Below are 17955 nucleotides of genomic sequence, written 5' to 3'. Positions count from 1 at the left end.
ACATGTCATCTTTTCATTCATTTTGACACTTGTCATTTTGTGGGAGTTTTAAAATATTTATTTTCCACTTGTCATTTTTTAGGAATTTCCATTTTCTTAAAATAAAATTCCATAAAATTGTAATGGATTCTATAAGGAAATAAAATCATCCTATTAATTTGATAATAAATTCTCATAAATACTCCAAACGATTTAATTTCTTTTGCAAATGTTCTAAAATATTACATTTTTTGTTATGTAAAGTATTACTTTATAAAATATTTAGTGTTTATATATTGATATTAAATTTTTATTTTTAATAAACCCATGTAATACACGTGTTTCATACCTAGTGTTGTATAATATCAGCTCAAATATACCCCAAGCAATCGGTAACCGACTACATTTCATTAATTGAAATAACATCTCACTAATTGTGGCATTAAAGGAACAAAAAGAAAAGTAGTGGTAAATTAGAAACCTAGCCTTAAGTACTGAGACTTTTGTAGCGTTAGCTCTTTATAATTATATATAATAGTCTTAGAATTTAAAAAAAAGTGTTGAAAAATATCATATGATCATAACAAATTCAATTGTTAATATTGATGATTTAAATAATAAAAATAATTAGTTAGAAAAATATAAAAATATAAAAGTTGTAAAGTGTAACATTTTAAAATAAAAAAAAAACGTTAATTACGTAAAATAAAACTCAAAATCTAATATTTAATAAACTATAAGCAATTGATATTATTGATACGAAAACAATATACTAAAATTGTAAAAAACATTTTTTTTTTGTTTTTTTTTTTTTTTTTAAATTTCGGTTGAATGCTTTGGTTTAAGTCTTGAACTACAAACCTCACAAAAAAAAAAAAAAAAAAACAAATCACCGTTTAAACATCAAAAACCGATTCTTCTGGTAAATCTGGGTCCCACCAAAAATACAGTCTACTACTCTACTTTGACATTTTGCACAGCCACCTATTTTCCACACGTAGAGCCATTATTGGTTCCAAGCTTTGACCACAAATACAAAGAACTTCGATAGTTTGATGCGTTGAATCCAGATCCCATAAATCCTTAAATCCCCTTCTTTCATCTTTACCTTTTTCTCTAGGGTTTGTTGTTTGAATTTTCCATGGCGGTGGATTTGATGAATGCTTACAGAACCACCGGTCTACACAACAAAATTGAAGAAAATTCCGTCCAAGAAGCGGCTGCCGCCGGTCTACAAAGCGTCGAGAATTTCATCAGATTACTATCTTCATCTTCACAATCGTATCAGAGTAATACTAACACAACGTCGTCATCGTCTTCTTCTCCGCCTGCCGGAGCTACGGATTCATCTGCAACCACCGACTATGTAGCGGTTGTAGATGTTGCAGTTACCAAGTTTAAAAAGTTCATCTCTCTTCTCGATCGGAATCGCACCGGTCATGCTCGGTTCAGACGTGGCCCTGTTTCTGTTTCTGTTTCTAATTCTAGCCCACCTGAGAAAATTTCTCCGTTGGTTCCTGCGCCAGCGAGTGTTCCCCATCAGAAGTTGTATTCTCCGGCGCCGATACAGCAGCGTATGCCTCCAGTTCCACAACCGACTCTCCACCATCCATTGGCGATATCCGGATCGTTTGACCGGAAAGATTTTCCGGTAACCACCATTAGTTTTGCTGCTCCTCCTCCTCCCGCCTCTCAGGCGAATTCCTTTAGGTCGACGTTGACCGGAGACACAGATAATTTACAGCCGTCGATGTCTTCTGGGTTTCAAATTACAAATATGTCTCAGGCCTCCTCTGGTTGTCAGCCGAATCTGTCATCTTCTTCTTTCAAAAGGAAATGTAACTCCATGGATGATTCTCACACCAAGTGCGCTAATTCTTCTGGGCGTTGCCATTGTTCAAAGAAAAGGTAAATCATCATCTTCCACACCAAAATTCACCGATAGAGTCATCAATTTTCAAATTCTGGGATTTGAATAATTGGGATTTGTTTTAAACCTCGTAAAAAATTGCAGGAAATCGAGGATGAAGAAGGTGGTAAGAGTGCCGGCGATTAGCATGAAGATGGCCGATATACCGCCGGACGATTACTCGTGGAGGAAATACGGGCAAAAACCGATCAAAGGTTCTCCACATCCGAGGTAAATTTCTTGTTTTTTAGTCTCAGATCTCTTGTTAGCTTGATTCAGTTCCTCATAGTTGATATCGGAAGAACTGGCTCATTAACTCAGTGAGTGTCACAAACTCGGTGACTCGTTGACTAAATGGTATCCATCGATATATTATTTATTGTTGAAAATAATTGTGGGGGAATTGTGCGGTCATTGTTAGGCTGTGGAGAATGAAGTCGTCCCATGAGTGTGAAAGTTTGACTCATGTTTGTGGGCACTTTGGTAATTAACCATGTGGGTCCCTAATAGGTAGACTTTTCCATTAAGAAATTCCAAAAGAGAATTATGGAATGTCACTCGTCAATTATTAGAGTTGTATTATATTATTCGAAAAGGATAAAACAAGAGTCAACCTGTCTAGAAATAGTCAAATTACTTTATTCTTGTATAAACAACTAAATTAATTCATTTCATATCAACGAAAACAACTTTGAAAGATTAGACAACCAAGAACAAAGGTGATTCTCTTGTTTAAAATATTTTGTAAATTCTTTTAGTGCGAGGGATGATAATGGGGAATATGATTATGTATAACTGATTAAAATATAAATCTTTTATGAAAATTATAAAGGTGTATATTTAATAAAACCATATTTGGTTAGGGTGAATTGAAAATCATCTAATTGATCTTTTTTTTTTCTTCATTTAGGGGTTATTACAAATGTAGCAGTCTTAGAGGTTGTCCTGCAAGAAAGCATGTTGAAAGAGCTTTGGATGATGCTTCTATGCTCATTGTGACATACGAAGGAGAACACAACCATTCTCACAATGTGAACGACACACCGGGAGCCATAGTTCTTGAGTCATCTTGAATTGCATGAAAGTAGCGTTCATCTAAATCACAAAAATCGTAATTTAACATGAGAAACAAAATATAAATCTTAATTGTGACTTTTCCAAGTTGTAAAGGGAGAAAGGATTTGTGTAGCCTATCAGGAGAGATTTGATGTGCATTTAGACGTTTGTTTTATAAATAACTTAATGTTAATCTCTGTTACGTGTATATTGATTCTTAATTCTTGATTTGAGCGGTATGTTTATCACCTAATTGTGATTTCTCTTGTTTTTTACATCGTATATTTATATTTGATTGAAGTTACAAGTATACCTAAGTTCCAGTAGTATAAAATAAAAGGGAGGTAATGTGTAAGCATGAAACACCCGTCTTTTTATAAAACAAATTACTATGGTTTTCAAACATTTTATGAGATTCAAGTTATGCTTATCAAAAAATGGTCACAAAATTTTCTATTTCTAAATCATTATACAATGATTTATAAGTTATATGATACAGAACAAACCATAGTACATAAGTGAATATATAATCTCTATATAAACTACATCTAGTTTCTATCCTTCAAAAGTTCATTGCTACGGTGCTACCAAACAAGCATAATCTTCTAATGCTTCATACCTAAAGATGGAACATATGACATTTAACAACATACCTCAGTGAATATACCATTTCTATAGAAACTAAATCAGTTTCTATAATACAAGCACTGTCTTCTAATGTGTCATACCTAAAAGTGCAACATATGATATTTAACAACAAACATCAGATAACATTGTCTGGTGAGTTATATGGATAACAACTATACACAATTTGCATGATCATAAACACATGATTTACATAAAGTCTCAACTAAATGCCAATCAATTCCTCATTAAACATTTTAATAAAATGTGTACACTTTATGTCTATTTTCTGTCATACAACCTATATATTTTAAGATATATAAGTATGACCACAATCTAATAAACCTTACAGGCCTACTCATATTACATATAAACAACCTATTTATACTCCCTTGGTTACATACCGATGAATCTTAGGGTTCATCACAAATTTGATACCTTATCAAGTCTTAAAAAATGAGAAGACAATACAACTTATTTAGATATCCCTCGAATTTACCTCGTCAAAGATGTACAATCTTGGGTAGAGTCGTCCGTTATATCACAATTTATCATGTTCTCATATGGACTTGGTCATATTCTATGACCCAGAATACTGACCACTGTCTGAGAACAAATCACCCGACAAGGTCTCATAATCGCCTCGTATGGGCTTAGTCACATCATATTACACAAGACACTGACCATTGCTCAATCACATGAATTGACCCAAGACGCTAACCATTGCCGGAAAAAATCCAAACATAGCCCCGTAAACACCTCGTATGGGCTCATTCACATTAAGTGACCAAAGACCTTGACCATTGTCAAAAAATATCAAGACAAGGCCCGTAAATACCCTGTATGGGCTAAATCACATAAAGCGACCCAAGATCCTGACCATTATTTACTCTTAAGAGTACTTTAAAACATGATTCTTAATAGATTAAACCATGTATTTTCTACATAATAGTCTCATAGAACTGACCTTGTTAGTTAGTGAAAACTACCTACCACTTAGCTTCAAATCTTTAATTGATGCACTTGATCAATCTTCCTTGCCAAAGCCTATTCAAACAACATAATTAAGCTCTTTTAACTCAACTTAATTCTTTAAGAGCTTAATAGATAATTCAAACTCTACTTGACATATAATCTTTTCATTCCCATTTATAGATAACATAACGAATCTCTTTGAACAACCTTATCACATGCCTTAACTTATTAAGACACCATTTCATCAAGTTATGACTTTAATTTCACTTAGCTCTTGATTTACAAACTATAGGGTGTTTTGGTCAAAAATCGACTAAGTGGATATTAACCAAATCGAATGCGAGGTTGTGGTGTTTGTTGGTAAAATGTTTGTTGAAATTAGAATAAGATTACACAACTGGTTTACAAGGAAAACCCTTGATCCTTGCTAGGATCTCCGACACAAAACTTTGGGAGGTGATAATGATCACTTACCTTATTAATTTGTATTAATTGTAAGATGAGTTACATATGAAATGATGAAAATACGAGTACAAGTATTGCAGTAAGTCTAGGTGAATATTGTGTATGAAATACATGTGTATTTATAGTCTAGTCTAAATAACAATAAGTGCGATATTCCTGGGATCCTTTCGAATAAAAATGAACATGTTGGTTTGACTTGGTATTCCCGGGTCTTTCGCCTGATTAAAGTGTTTCTTCATTGAGAATGAGTCTTATGTTGACTAATTTTGCACATGTGAGAAAAAGACTAGAAATATATCTGTTATAATGTTAGGAAATAATAATAATCAGGATCCTGAGATATGTTCAGGATCCCGAAAGTCTCTGAAGATCCGTGGATCTTAAATAGGGTTGAGAATCTTGGCCCTAATATAGGATTCATACCACTTTTCATCAATTCAACCTCCAACCATGGTTTTAACTTAAAAATCATGGAATCATGTTTATAATGTTGGATTTTATTCAAAATATTTTGGGTTATTTCCATAAAAGACCTTATATTTTGATTTTTTTTTCTTTTTAGACCTAAACTTTTTTTATTTTTCGAAAAAGACCCAATATTTACATGTTACTTGTTATTTCAGACCCTAACAGGTCACCAACAGGTAAATTAGGTATTTTTGTTTCATAAAAGACCCAATATTTTGTAGTTTTTTCCATTTTAGATCTAAAATGTTTTTTTTTTCAAAATAAACTCAACTTTAAAATTGGTTATAATCTTCAAGACCAAATATATAAGGTACTTCTTCACTACACCGAAAAAGAAAATATACATGTATACACTAAAAAATGTTATCTAATATATTATCATTCGAACGAATATAACCTAGAAGAATTGCAAAAAATTATTTTTATCTAAAAGATATAATTAAACTTTATCTTGGATATATATATATATATATATATATATATATATATATATATATATATATATATATATATATATATATATATATATATATATATAGGTTTAGGTTCTATAGAAAACAAAAATCCCGAATAAAACCCTAAAAATAAAAAAAAATGCATAAAAAAAATATTTAGAGATCACAAAACTTTTTTTTGAATTTTTTTTTTATAAAAAATCGCAGTTTTTTATTAAACTTCGCTGAAAAAAAAATCAAGTTTTTTTTTTTTTTATAATTTTTTTTTTCAAAATTTTTTTCAGCGAATTTCTTTAAAAACCTGCGATTTTTTCATAAAAAAAGTTATGTGATCTCTAGGTATTTTTTTATGCATTTTTATGATTTTTAGGGTTTTTTTGTTTTCCAAATAACCCTTCCCTATATATATATATATATATATATATATATATATATATATATATATATATATATATATATTATCATTAAACTTGATATATTGTTTATAAAAAATTGTTATTATTACCGCTAAAAAAAGTTTTATGTTAATTTGATATTTTTTTGGTAACATGGATAATACATGGTTAGGAAGAATATTTTAGCATAATAAGAACGTTTTTATTTGTAGAAAAAAATACCATGTAATTTAACAAACTGTATATAAAATATTTTTTTTAGTTTGTCTATTATACTTATTTGGTGAGTTTGGACATATTTCCCTCTCTCACTTTTCTATATTATTTTTTTGGCCGAAATTTTTAATCAATTTTTTTAGAACAATTAACAAACGCACTCACTATCATACTTTTAAACCAAAGTCATAGATTATTTTTGTGGCATTAGCCCATTATTGAATAATATGTTATAATTATATCAAATACATACATAAAAATATTAATCCTAAACATTCGTAATAGTTTTGTTTAGATATATAAGGTTCAAGTTTAAGACTTTCTTAAAAAATGTTAAGATCACATATAAATACATAAAACTATAATTTGGGAATGAAACCATTTTAGCATAAGTTGAAAATCCAAATAACAAGAATGATACCGCAATTTTCCAAAATATAGACAAAACATTTTGTTATTATTTATATTACACTCTGTGAAAAAAAAATTATACTCTACAATTTCATTGTATGTGTAATGGCTCAAAAAAATGTTTCATGCGTAAAACAATATGATACCAAAAGATGCAAAAGTTAAATCGTTGTCTATTATTTAAACTAAAAGAATATAATTACGATTTTTATGCCTTGATGGAATTAAGCTACATGAACTTGGTCTAGTGAAGAAATAGCTTTTACAGCTACTCTTTTTCTTTTTAATAAATATACGTGGACAAAGAATTACCAATCATAAATAAATGCAGACATAATAATTACATTGTTTAAATCGATGTCTATGTTTAAACTAAAAGAATATAATCACTTTTTTTATGCATGGACGAAGTTAAGCTTCATTAAATCGGTGTAGTTAAGAAGTACCTTATACAACTAGTTTTGAAGATTGTAACCAATTTTAAAGTTGAGTTTATTTTGAAATAAAAAACATTTTAGGTCTAAATTGGAAAAAGTACAAAATATATGGTCTTTTTATGAAATAAAAATACTTAATTTCCCTTTTGGTGATCTGCTAGGGTCTAAAATAACAAGTAACAAATAAAAGTTGGGTCTTTTTCGGAAAAGAAAAAGGTTTTAGGTCTAAAAAGAAAAAAAATCAAAACATAAGGTCTTTTATGGAAATAACCCAAATATTTTCCCAAAAACGTTAAGAACGTCAACGGAAACTTTTCGAAATAGAATAAACTTAAAACCATTTTAACCTACAAAGGATCATTATGCAAACATGGAAAGATTAAATCAACCATAGAAGGAAAAAGAAACAACAACCTTTGAATACTTTGATTCTTATCGGATGGTTAGAAGTTGATGAAGATGACAAACAACTCAAAGTAGAGCTTCTCTAAAAGTATCCACCAAGCAAAAACCCATTTAATTTGTACATTATATATATATATATATATATATATATATATATATATATATATATATATATATATATATATCTTATGAATATAACTAGTTAATGTTTCTCTTTCATTATTATTTCCTTGAAATAGTAATTCCCTATATGATGGTAAAATATTATTTTCATAAAATAATGTTTTTCTAATTAAATACAAGTATTGATTATAATTATTAATAATCAAATTACTCTAAAAAGTAATCAATTAGTAGTAACTTTCTATAAGGTGTGACCCTATAGGATCATCTATCATTAGCAAATATCATTCTATGATGACTATTGGGCATAAAAGTCTTTTAATCTTCCACTTGAACAAGATTCATCATAGATTGACATAGATAGTGGCGAATATCTAGTAACATTTCACCGCCCCAATAGCCCAAGACGAAGATGCCATTCATGAACATCTAGTTCCTAAAAGCTCAAAGCTACAATTGATGTATAAGGTAAGTTTATTAGTTTTCCTTTGTTACATATATCCTGTTGAACATGAGACTTGGATAGCCATCAATTTCATTAGGTGTTCAACTTTGTGTAACACACGTCGAATGTCTAACTCTCAACACATAAGAGGAATCAATCTCATCTTAACTACATAAGCCTCTTACATAGTTTATACTACACCTCATAATAGCCTTTATAACTGCATGTTTAAAGATAAGAATTTGACCACATCAAAGTATAACATTCCCTACACTTAACTCCCTATATACATATCAGGTTTTAAGAATACAAAGATAATAACTATTTTGGTAAAAAATTATGCAAGTGAAACTCAACCAAATTGATCCTTACTAGGATCTCCGACACAAAACCTTGGGAGGTGATAATGATCACTTGCCTTGATGATTTTTTTGATTAAAAATGTTGGTTACAGATATGAATGTGTAAATGTAAGTACAAGTATCGTAGGTGAGCTAATCGTCTGTTGTGTGTGTAATACAAGTGTTATTTATAGTCTAATGTTAATAACAAGAAGTCTGATAATTTCGGGATCCTCCGAGAATTAGCATATGAACGTTGTTTGACTTGGTATTCCGGGTCTTTTGCCTTGTTGAGACGATTCTTTGTTGAGAATAAGTCTTTCATTGACTAATTCTACACATGTGTCAATAAGAAATGAGATTATAATTGTTATAGGTGTTAGTAAATAATAACGATAATAATTAGGATCCTAAGATGCGTTTAATGATCCTGAGGCTTTGAGGATCCTGAATGTGATTCTGGGATCCCGACCCTAACAATTGCCCCCAAATTATTCCTGCGAAATATTGAGGTTAGTTATCCAATATTTAAAGGTATAATTTAAAACAAAATAAAAAAGAGATAAGATTTTGAAGTTTAACGGATAGGGTAATTTAAATTTCAACGGTTAGATTTCTAGTCGTTGAAACATGTCACATCACCTTTTTACCTCTCCGTGATTTCTGTATAAATAGGATGTTCAGCTCTTTAGTTTTATCTTACTCTTTTAGCTCTTATTTCCGACGTTCATCACGTATTATCGAAGGTACTCTTCTTGTTTCCTTTTCTTTTCGTCCCTATTCAGTTCTGATCATGGGCAAGAAAGTAACTCGTTCACCTGCAAGCATCTTTGCTATACCCCGATGATGATTTCACGAATCAGAAGATCTTGTCTTATGAGGAAAATTGCACCTTCACTGATGATGACATCGAGATCTTGAAGTCGGTCGAAACTTTTCCTGCTGGTACCATTTTTAGGGCTTTTGATTCTAGGATTTAGCCTGATTTCGTTTCTTCTACTTGGGTTTTTCTTCCCGAGTATCCTTTCACTATAAGACTCTCTTACCCCTTCTCCGGAATTATTTCTGATTTTTTTTTATATCACAAAAATCTCGTACATTCAATTCTTGCCAACGATTTGGAGGATCCTTTATTGGAATGATCATTTGAATCGTTCCAGGGATCTTTCCTTTGGCATAAACGAGCTAGCCTATATTTATGATCTTATGAATTTTGGGAACTCTCGTTTCCTGTTGAAGGTTAAAACTAATAGATTTCCCCTTGTTTTGAAGTCCAAACATAATGATGGTGCTTGGAAAGGAAAATACTTTTTCGTGAAACACGACTCCATTCCTGATGGAAATCTCTTACCTCATTCCTAGGTTAAAAAAGGTAGAATTTCATATTTTTATATTAAGGATCCTGACATTCACATTTCTTTTGTTGTTTGATTTTTTGCAGCTTTCAAGTTTGACGAGCTAGTTCCTCCCGCTGGAGATACAGAAAACAAGATCAAAATCTTTTTCACTTTGTTTGAATCAGAGAGGTCATTCAAACTCAGCCAATTCAATCATCAAGAAAGTTCGTCTACCACTATCTCCATGTTAAAAGGTAAGGATCCTAACTTCTTCTTCTTCTTTATCATATGGAGGATCCTCACTTCTTATGCTCTTTGTTGTTCTGCTTAGGATCCAAGAGTACCCGTTCTGGTGCCCACTTCACCCTTGCTGACTTGGATACGACAATGTCTAACAGTCAACTGGTGGTGAAGAAAGAGAAGACCTTGCCCTCCATTCCCATCATGAGAGCCCCCATAGATTTGACCATGCAAACTCCGGGATCCAAGAAGAGAAAGAATATAGGTTCCAATGATTTGAGTTTGGAGAATCTTGGGGCGGAAGATGCACTCTAGAAGTTGGTTTCCTTATCTTAGGCTGTAAGAACAAATATCCTTCTTCCACTTACAGTTGTACTCTTTTTTATTTCTTATGTCTTTCTTGTTTCAGGCCTCCGACCCTTTCTCTGCTGAGTTGAGGATGCGGGCTAAAAGAGTCGAACAATCCCTCAAAGAGCAAGAGAAAATGTGGAAAGCAATCAACGAGGACCTCCTAAAAAGGGTGGAACTTTTCAGCAAGGAGAAGGATGAGAAGGAAGAGGAGCACATCGCAGAGATAGAGTAGGTGATCGCCGAGGCAAATGCCAGCGCTGCCATGGCCGTCTGGGAAGCCAAGATAAAACTAGCTGAAGACGTGGCCAACACATTATCCTGGAACCTAGCAGGGTGGCACGCCGCTCTGGCCCAACAAACTGGTGAACTTGATAACACCAGTTAGGATCCTACAGGGTAGCAGCCGAAGGCGGGCGAGGATGAGAAGACCCCAGGCAATGATGACCAGTCTACGGTCTAGGCCTACAAAAAATTAGTTTAAATAGTTTTTGGTTTTAAGGGGTGTAAGAAAATTTAATTTTTTGTGGGGTATACGACCCTTATAATCCATGGTTATGCTTGGTTTATATGTCTATCTTTATTTGTATGATTGCCTTGTGATTCTAGCAGTAGGATTTCCTAGGATCCCAAAGAGTTCAGGATCTACAAGAGCTCTTAGGACCTGAATAACCTGAAAGTAGTCAGTAACCCATTTAGGATCTCAAAATATTTTAGATCCATCTAGAATGATAAATATTCAATCATCGCATAAGAAGAGATAACTTAAAAATAAGGATAGATAGAACCTGATTATCCTTAGGTTTCGTGACCTTTAGGATTCACCTTCTTCTGACTTGGGAGAAGTGTATAGTTACAGTTTCTTTGGTTCCATAGGATCCTGAAGTTCATATATGGAAGGATCCTTTCTTTAAGAGTTCATCAAGGAGGATCCTTGATTGTCTTCAACTTAGTAAACTTTAGGGAGGATCTCACCTTAGGAATCAATTGGAAATGACTTCAACTTGGAAAATAACTGAGGGAACTTTTTTTTGCAACATTTTAGTGCTAAAAGTCTTGCATATTTTTTTGGGGAGTATCCCACTTTCAAGCAATACGTTAGTATCACAATTCTTGAAAAATCTTAGGGGAAAATCCCAATCTTAGCAAATTACTGGGGAAGATCTCAAATTGTATGATAACATAAAAATGTTATGAACCTTAGTTATTTTCTGGGGGAGATCCCAACTTAAGATAACATGAGAGTGTTATGAACCTTAGATTTTATCTGGGGAAAATCTCAACTTGAGATAACATGTCAATGTTATAAAGCTTAGATTTTATTTGGGGAAGATCCCGACTTGAGATAACATGTCAATGTTATAAACCTTAGATTTTAACTTTAGGATCTTAACTTATGTTAAAAAATAAGAGGGTTGCCAAGTCACTACAGCATGAAATGATCCCCCTTTTTTACATCCCATAGTTAGATAACGTGCGTCCAAGCGAGGTGTAGAAACCTTATCTCGTATGAAAGAGGTAATTAACTCTTTAAACCTTAGAGGGGATTAAGTACCCTTATTCATAGGAGAGATGATCAGTCTCTATTCCTAGTTGCATTAAGAATTATAGAAAGTTGTAGCTATGGGACTCTTAAGTGCCAGGGTCCTCAAACGTCAAGATCCTTGTATGTCAGGGTCCTTGGATCTTCATGTGTCAAGGTCCTTATATGTCAGGATCCTTGTGTGTCGGGATGCATGTGTGTCAGGATCCTTGAGTCTCTACAGAACAAACATTAGCTAGGGATGGGCGTTAGTCTAGCTAATGCCCCTCCGATGCTTAAGTTAGTAATGGTATTTAAAGAGAGAAAATAGTAATAAAAATAAAGGGTAAAAGGTAAAGAGTATGTGTACCTTGAGTGCGTTGGAAAATGACTAAACTTACTTACATAAAATAAGCTTTAAGATGTAAAGCATTCCATGATCTTGGCAGGACATCTCCATCGACAGTAGCTCACCAATATGCCCCTTTTCCTGCTTCAACATCTATGAGATACAATCCTTCCCATTTAGGTGCCAGTTTACCTGCACTAGGATCCTTGGTGTTTCAGAATGCTTTCCTTAATTCCAATCCTATCTTGAATCTTCTGACTTTTATATTCTTGTTGTATGCCTTGGTGATTCTTTGTTGATGAGCAGTGATGTGGATCTTGGAAAGATCCCTGAGTTCGTCAATAGTATCAAGATCTTGGGCTAGGATCCTGTCGTTGCTTTCTTGATTTTGAAGTAGGTATCTTGCTGTTGCGATCACCACTTCAGTGGGGATCATTGCTTCTGCTCCGAACACCAAAGAGTATGGAGTTTGGCCTGTGGCTACTTTGGAAGTGGTTCTATCTGCCCATAGGACAAAAGGAAGTTCTTCTGCCCATTTTCCTTTCTTTTCATCTAACATTTTCTTCAAGTTATTGACTATGATTTTGTTGCTAGATTCTGCTTGACCGTTGGCTTGAGGGTGAACAGGAGTGGACATTATAATTTTTATTCCCCAACTTGTGTAAACGTCTCTTGTCCTTTTGCTTATGATCTGGGATCCGTTGTCACATATGATTTCGGCAGGGATCCCGAGCCTGGTCAAGATATCGCGTTTAATAAATGAGACTACCTCTTTGTCTCTTACCTGAACAAAAGCTTCGACTTCTTTCCACTTCGAAAAGTAGTCGGTCATCACTAGCATGAAGACTTTTCCTCCAGGAGCTACCGACAATTTGCCCACTATATCTATCCCCCTCTTCATGAATGGACAATGGGAGATGATAGGATTTAGGGGTTCTGCTGGTTGATCTAGGATGTTGCTATGTCTTTACAAGCATCACATTTTTGAGCAGTAGGAATGAATATTTCTTCAAGGTTGGCCAGTAGTATCCTGTTCTCAACACTTTGGAGCATAAGGATCTGCCCCCAGTGTGATTGTCGTAGTCTCCTGCATGTATATCCTTTAGAACTTCTACAGCTTCATGATCTTTTAAGCATCTAAGGTATGGACCTACCATATATTTTTTATATAATTTACCTTGGATTATTACAAACCTTGAGACCCTTGTTCTGAACGCTCTGTCGCTTTTTTCCTCTTTTGGGATCGTGCCATTCTGGAGGTATTCCATAATAGGGTGGATCCATGATCTTGAGGTTGGGGAAGGATCCTTGATGTTAGGATCCTGATAAGGAAATTGAGGATCGGGGTCTTCGATAATAGTGACGTTGGTAGTTTCCTTGTGATTGTCGGGATCCTTTAGTCTTTTGGCAGGACCCTCGATTGCTGGTATCAACACGTGGATTATCGGGATCCTAGTTTCTGGCGGGATCCTAAGAGAAGATCCTGTTGGATAAGGTGTCTAAGTCCATAAATATTTCTGGTATGTACTTGACCCGGTTTGGCAAGGTCCATTTGGGTTGCATGGCATCATACATTTGGATAGACTAAAAATGAGAAAAATAACACATAAGGTTTATTAATATACTATAAGTTCTAATATATTAATAATATTATTTAATTAGTATTGATCAAGAATTAATTTGGAATTAATTAAGTGATCAAAAGAAGACTAATTAAATATATGGGTTGATTGTGTAAATCATCCATACTTGTATAGTGGGCTAATGCTCCATGGATTATCAAGTTGGGCTAAAACCCATAGGATGCTCCATGGATGCTCCATGGTGGTTATGGAACCCATGGGTCATGGAAATTAAAAGTCATGACAATTAGGGTTTACATGGTGTAACCCTAATTGTAACACACTATATAAGGACCCTTATGTTCACCAAAATCGGCTACACTAAGAAAGAGAGAGGGCAAGCTGATTTTAGAAGTGTTCTACATTTCTCCCAAGTCATTCCAATAGCATTTGGTGTTGTGTGAAACATTTGAGGCATCACACTTGGGGTTCTAGGCTCTCAAGGTTTTCAAGGAATCAAATCAACTACAAGGTATGTAATTCTAGCTATCTCTTATGTTTATAAGTTCCCCATGTATGCTAGATAGGATTAAGAACCTTGGAAATCAAATTTTGCATGTATTTTAGACAAACATAGATCCAAGGTTTCTAGGGTTGCATGTACACCTTAGGAGTGTTAGAATGCTCAAAACCCTTCAGTGGTATCAGAGCCTAGGCTTGTTTGTTTGATACTTGATGCAAAATTGTGAAAAAACTCAGTTTTTCTGCACTCTGCATCATGAACTCGCCGAGTCCATGGGGGGACTCGATGAGTCCATGACTAAACTCATCCTACTCGTCGAGTAGGTTTGTGCACTCGACGAGTAGGAGCCTCAGAATGCAGATTTTCGAGTTTTGCTGCTGGAAATGGACTAGAAACATTACCCTAAACTATTTTGGTGTTATAAAACTTGTTTTAGAAGGTGTAATGGTTGTTATAATCCATTTACAATGGCTAACATCAAAATTTCATGTTTATATGTGTTCATATGTTCTTGAAATTTTGATAGGAATATTCATGTTCTTATGAGTTCTTGATAGATCATAGGAATTACTTGTTAAAATTGTTTAATGTTTAATTCATGATCATTATGTGATTTAATGGAATCCATAATTTGTCCTCAAGTTATGGATTACCAAAAGTCTTTCTTTTAAAGTCCATTAAAGAAACACATAGGTTACATAAAATGAAGAGTCACTCATTTTGTTACATCATTAACTCATAAGTTATGAAAGATGAAAAGTTTTGAAAGTTACAAAACTTGCCCTCAAGTTTTGGAACATGTAAAGTCACTTTAAAAAACTTTAAGTTCCAACCCCTAGAATTTTAAAAGTTAAAATTCAACCCTTATACTTTATAATATTATAAGTTTAATAATATATATATATATATATATATATATATATATATATATATATATATATATATATATATATATGTATGTATAAAATCAATTCGTTTTACCGTTAGTAGGCCTCATTCACGAAGCCGGTCTTTAAGGGGGGTATAAGGTTGTTGCCTATAAAATGGCAGCTTAATGGGTGCCCATTCTCACCCACCGCTTCCTTGATCGGTGGAGGGTCGTTAGCCGAACGGGTAGGACAATGACTTAACAATTCTCATTAAAAGTATAATGATTATTATAAAGTAACTAAATGTTTTTATAAATTCCCAATCTTAGTTACTTTAGGAAATTGTGAAAAAGGTGCTAACCCGTGAAATTACACTTTGCACTTTGATTAAGTCGTTAGTGGAGCGTGTGTGGTTAATCGGCACACTAACTTGGACTTAACAAGGTAGGTAAAGGGTGACTTAAGGTTTTTCATAGGTCGGTGGAGCGCGTGTGGTTAACTGGCACATCGATTAAGTGAAAAACATTAAGGGTACCAAGTAATTTGCATGGTTACTTCACACCTTGTTTTGTGATCCTCGGCATCCCATTCACAAAACCTGAAGGGCACACTCAAGATTGAAACATGCCATTGAAAATTTCAATGAATCTCAAAAGAATCTAGGAGTTTCTAAGACCAATTAAAACCTAATAATTTAATATTTCGTTTTTCCATGGTGGAAATTGGTGAATCATCATTCACCTACCTTTCAAATATGTTATAGCCTAGATTACGGCATCCCTCTTCTAAGTTATAATATATTGTGATTGGGTTTTAGCCTTAATATCACATTTGGGTGTTTTTATTAAGGACTATCTTTATATCTAAACTAAACTTGCCTTTTTTTCTTTTTCAGATGTCTTCCAACAATGCTGCTTCTGGCTCAAACCCTACCGGCTCCTTCTCTCTCATGAACCTTTGTGGGAGAGTCATCTTTGATGGATCCAACTTTACAGATTGGATCAGGAACATCAGGATGGTCACTCGGTATGAGAACAAAGAATATGTTCTCGACAAGGAGCTTAAGGTACCCGAGCCATCTGCTACTCCTGAGCAGATCGCTGAATATGAGGCACATGAAAGAGATGCTACCAAAGTGTCATGCATCACGTTGGCCACTATGACAGCCGAGCTCTAAAAGTCCTATGAGGACTACTATCCTTTTGAGATGCACCAGGATTTGATGGACCGCTACCATCAGAGTGCTCGTCAAGAGCGATATGAAATCATCTCCTTCATGATAACAACCCGGATGAAGGATGGTGAACCTATCACAGGCCACATGCAGAAAATGCAAAGGTATGTGGACCGTTTGATGAAGCCGAATGTGAACTTTCCCGAGGAGTTGGCAATAGATATCATTTTGTACTCCTTACCTTCGTGTTATGATCAATTCCACATGACATACCACATGAACAAGGAGGAAGTTACACTTAGAAAACTTCAAGGACTCCTAAAGACCGCTAAAAGTGGTCTTAAAGGAAAGTCGGTTGTTACCACTCCTACTCCTACTCAAAACTCCGCCCCTGTCTTGGCAATCGGGAAAAATAGAGGGAAGAAGAGGAAGAACCCTTCGAAGGGTACCAAAGGTAAGACCCTTGATGCTTCCTCTACAAGTGGAAACAAGAAAGGTTTCGTCACTACTTCTTCTGATCCAAAAGAGGCTGAATGCTTCTATTGCCATGAAAAGGCGCACTGGAAGCGGAACTGCCCAAAGTACCAGCAAGATCTGAAGGATGGGAAAGTAAAACCCAACCATGCAGGTATTTACACTATATTATCTAATAACTCACCCTATTCTAACTCTTGGGTCCTTGATACCGGCTATGGTATTCATATTTGTTCTGATTTGCAGGGACTAAGAAGAAGTGAGAATGTGGAGCATGGAAAGATAAACTTGATCATGGGGAAAAGGAAAGCTTCACCTGTCACCAAGATTGGAGTTTACTCTTTATTGCTAAGTAGTGGGTTTACTTTAGATTTGAATAAATGTTGTTACTCGCCTGAAATGGCAAGAAATATTATTTCCTTTCATGCTTTGTACAAACAAGGGTTTACCTTTTCTTTTGATAATGAAGTTGGTGGAATAAATGCTTTCTTTAATAATGTGTTTTATTTTAAAGCATTACCTTGTGACGGTGTGTATGAAGCTGTGTCTGTTATAGATAACTTAGGAAATAATGTGTTGTGTATTGATTCTACTAATGATAATAACTTGGATAAAGCATCATTATGGCATTGTCGTCTTGGACATGTAAGCAAGAAACGCATAGGCCAACTCCAAAAGGATGGAGTCATGGAGTCATTTGACCTAAAGTCAGATGATAGTTGTGAATCATGCTTACTTGGAAAAATGACAAAGTCACCCTTCACAGGTTCTTGTGCTAGGGGTGAAGGTTTGTTGGATCTAGTGCACACATATGTGTGTGGCCCCTTCAAAACTGCCACAAGGGATGCTAATC

At 34.2% G+C, this 17955-nt stretch overlaps 2 protein-coding genes across 2 annotated transcripts; one reads left to right on the top strand and one right to left on the bottom strand.

The window, feature by feature from the left end:
* The first annotated feature begins 981 nt into the window (after positions 1-981).
* LOC145108524 (putative WRKY transcription factor 15) lies at positions 982-3197 on the top strand. Its single transcript, XM_079045563.1, has 3 exons — positions 982-1887; positions 1994-2119; positions 2799-3197. Exons 1-3 carry the CDS (start codon positions 1121-1123, stop codon positions 2959-2961), a joined length of 1056 nt encoding a protein of 351 aa, XP_078901689.1. The 5' UTR covers positions 982-1120; the 3' UTR covers positions 2962-3197.
* Positions 3198-12714: 9517 nt separating this feature from the next.
* On the bottom strand, positions 12715-13059 carry LOC145106094 (uncharacterized). The gene has a single exon (XM_079043137.1). The coding sequence runs from the start codon at positions 13057-13059 to the stop codon at positions 12715-12717; it is 345 nt and encodes a 114-aa protein (XP_078899263.1).
* Positions 13060-17955: the final 4896 nt, after the last annotated feature.

This window comes from Lactuca virosa, chromosome 4, assembly GCF_052849685.1.
Source record: "Lactuca virosa cultivar CGN04683 chromosome 4, Lactuca_virosa_CGN04683_v6, whole genome shotgun sequence".
In the NCBI taxonomy this organism is placed as follows: domain Eukaryota; kingdom Viridiplantae; phylum Streptophyta; class Magnoliopsida; order Asterales; family Asteraceae; genus Lactuca; species Lactuca virosa.
The sequence above is the reverse complement of the archived record's forward strand: the minus strand, read 5'-3'. Positions and strand labels throughout refer to the sequence as shown.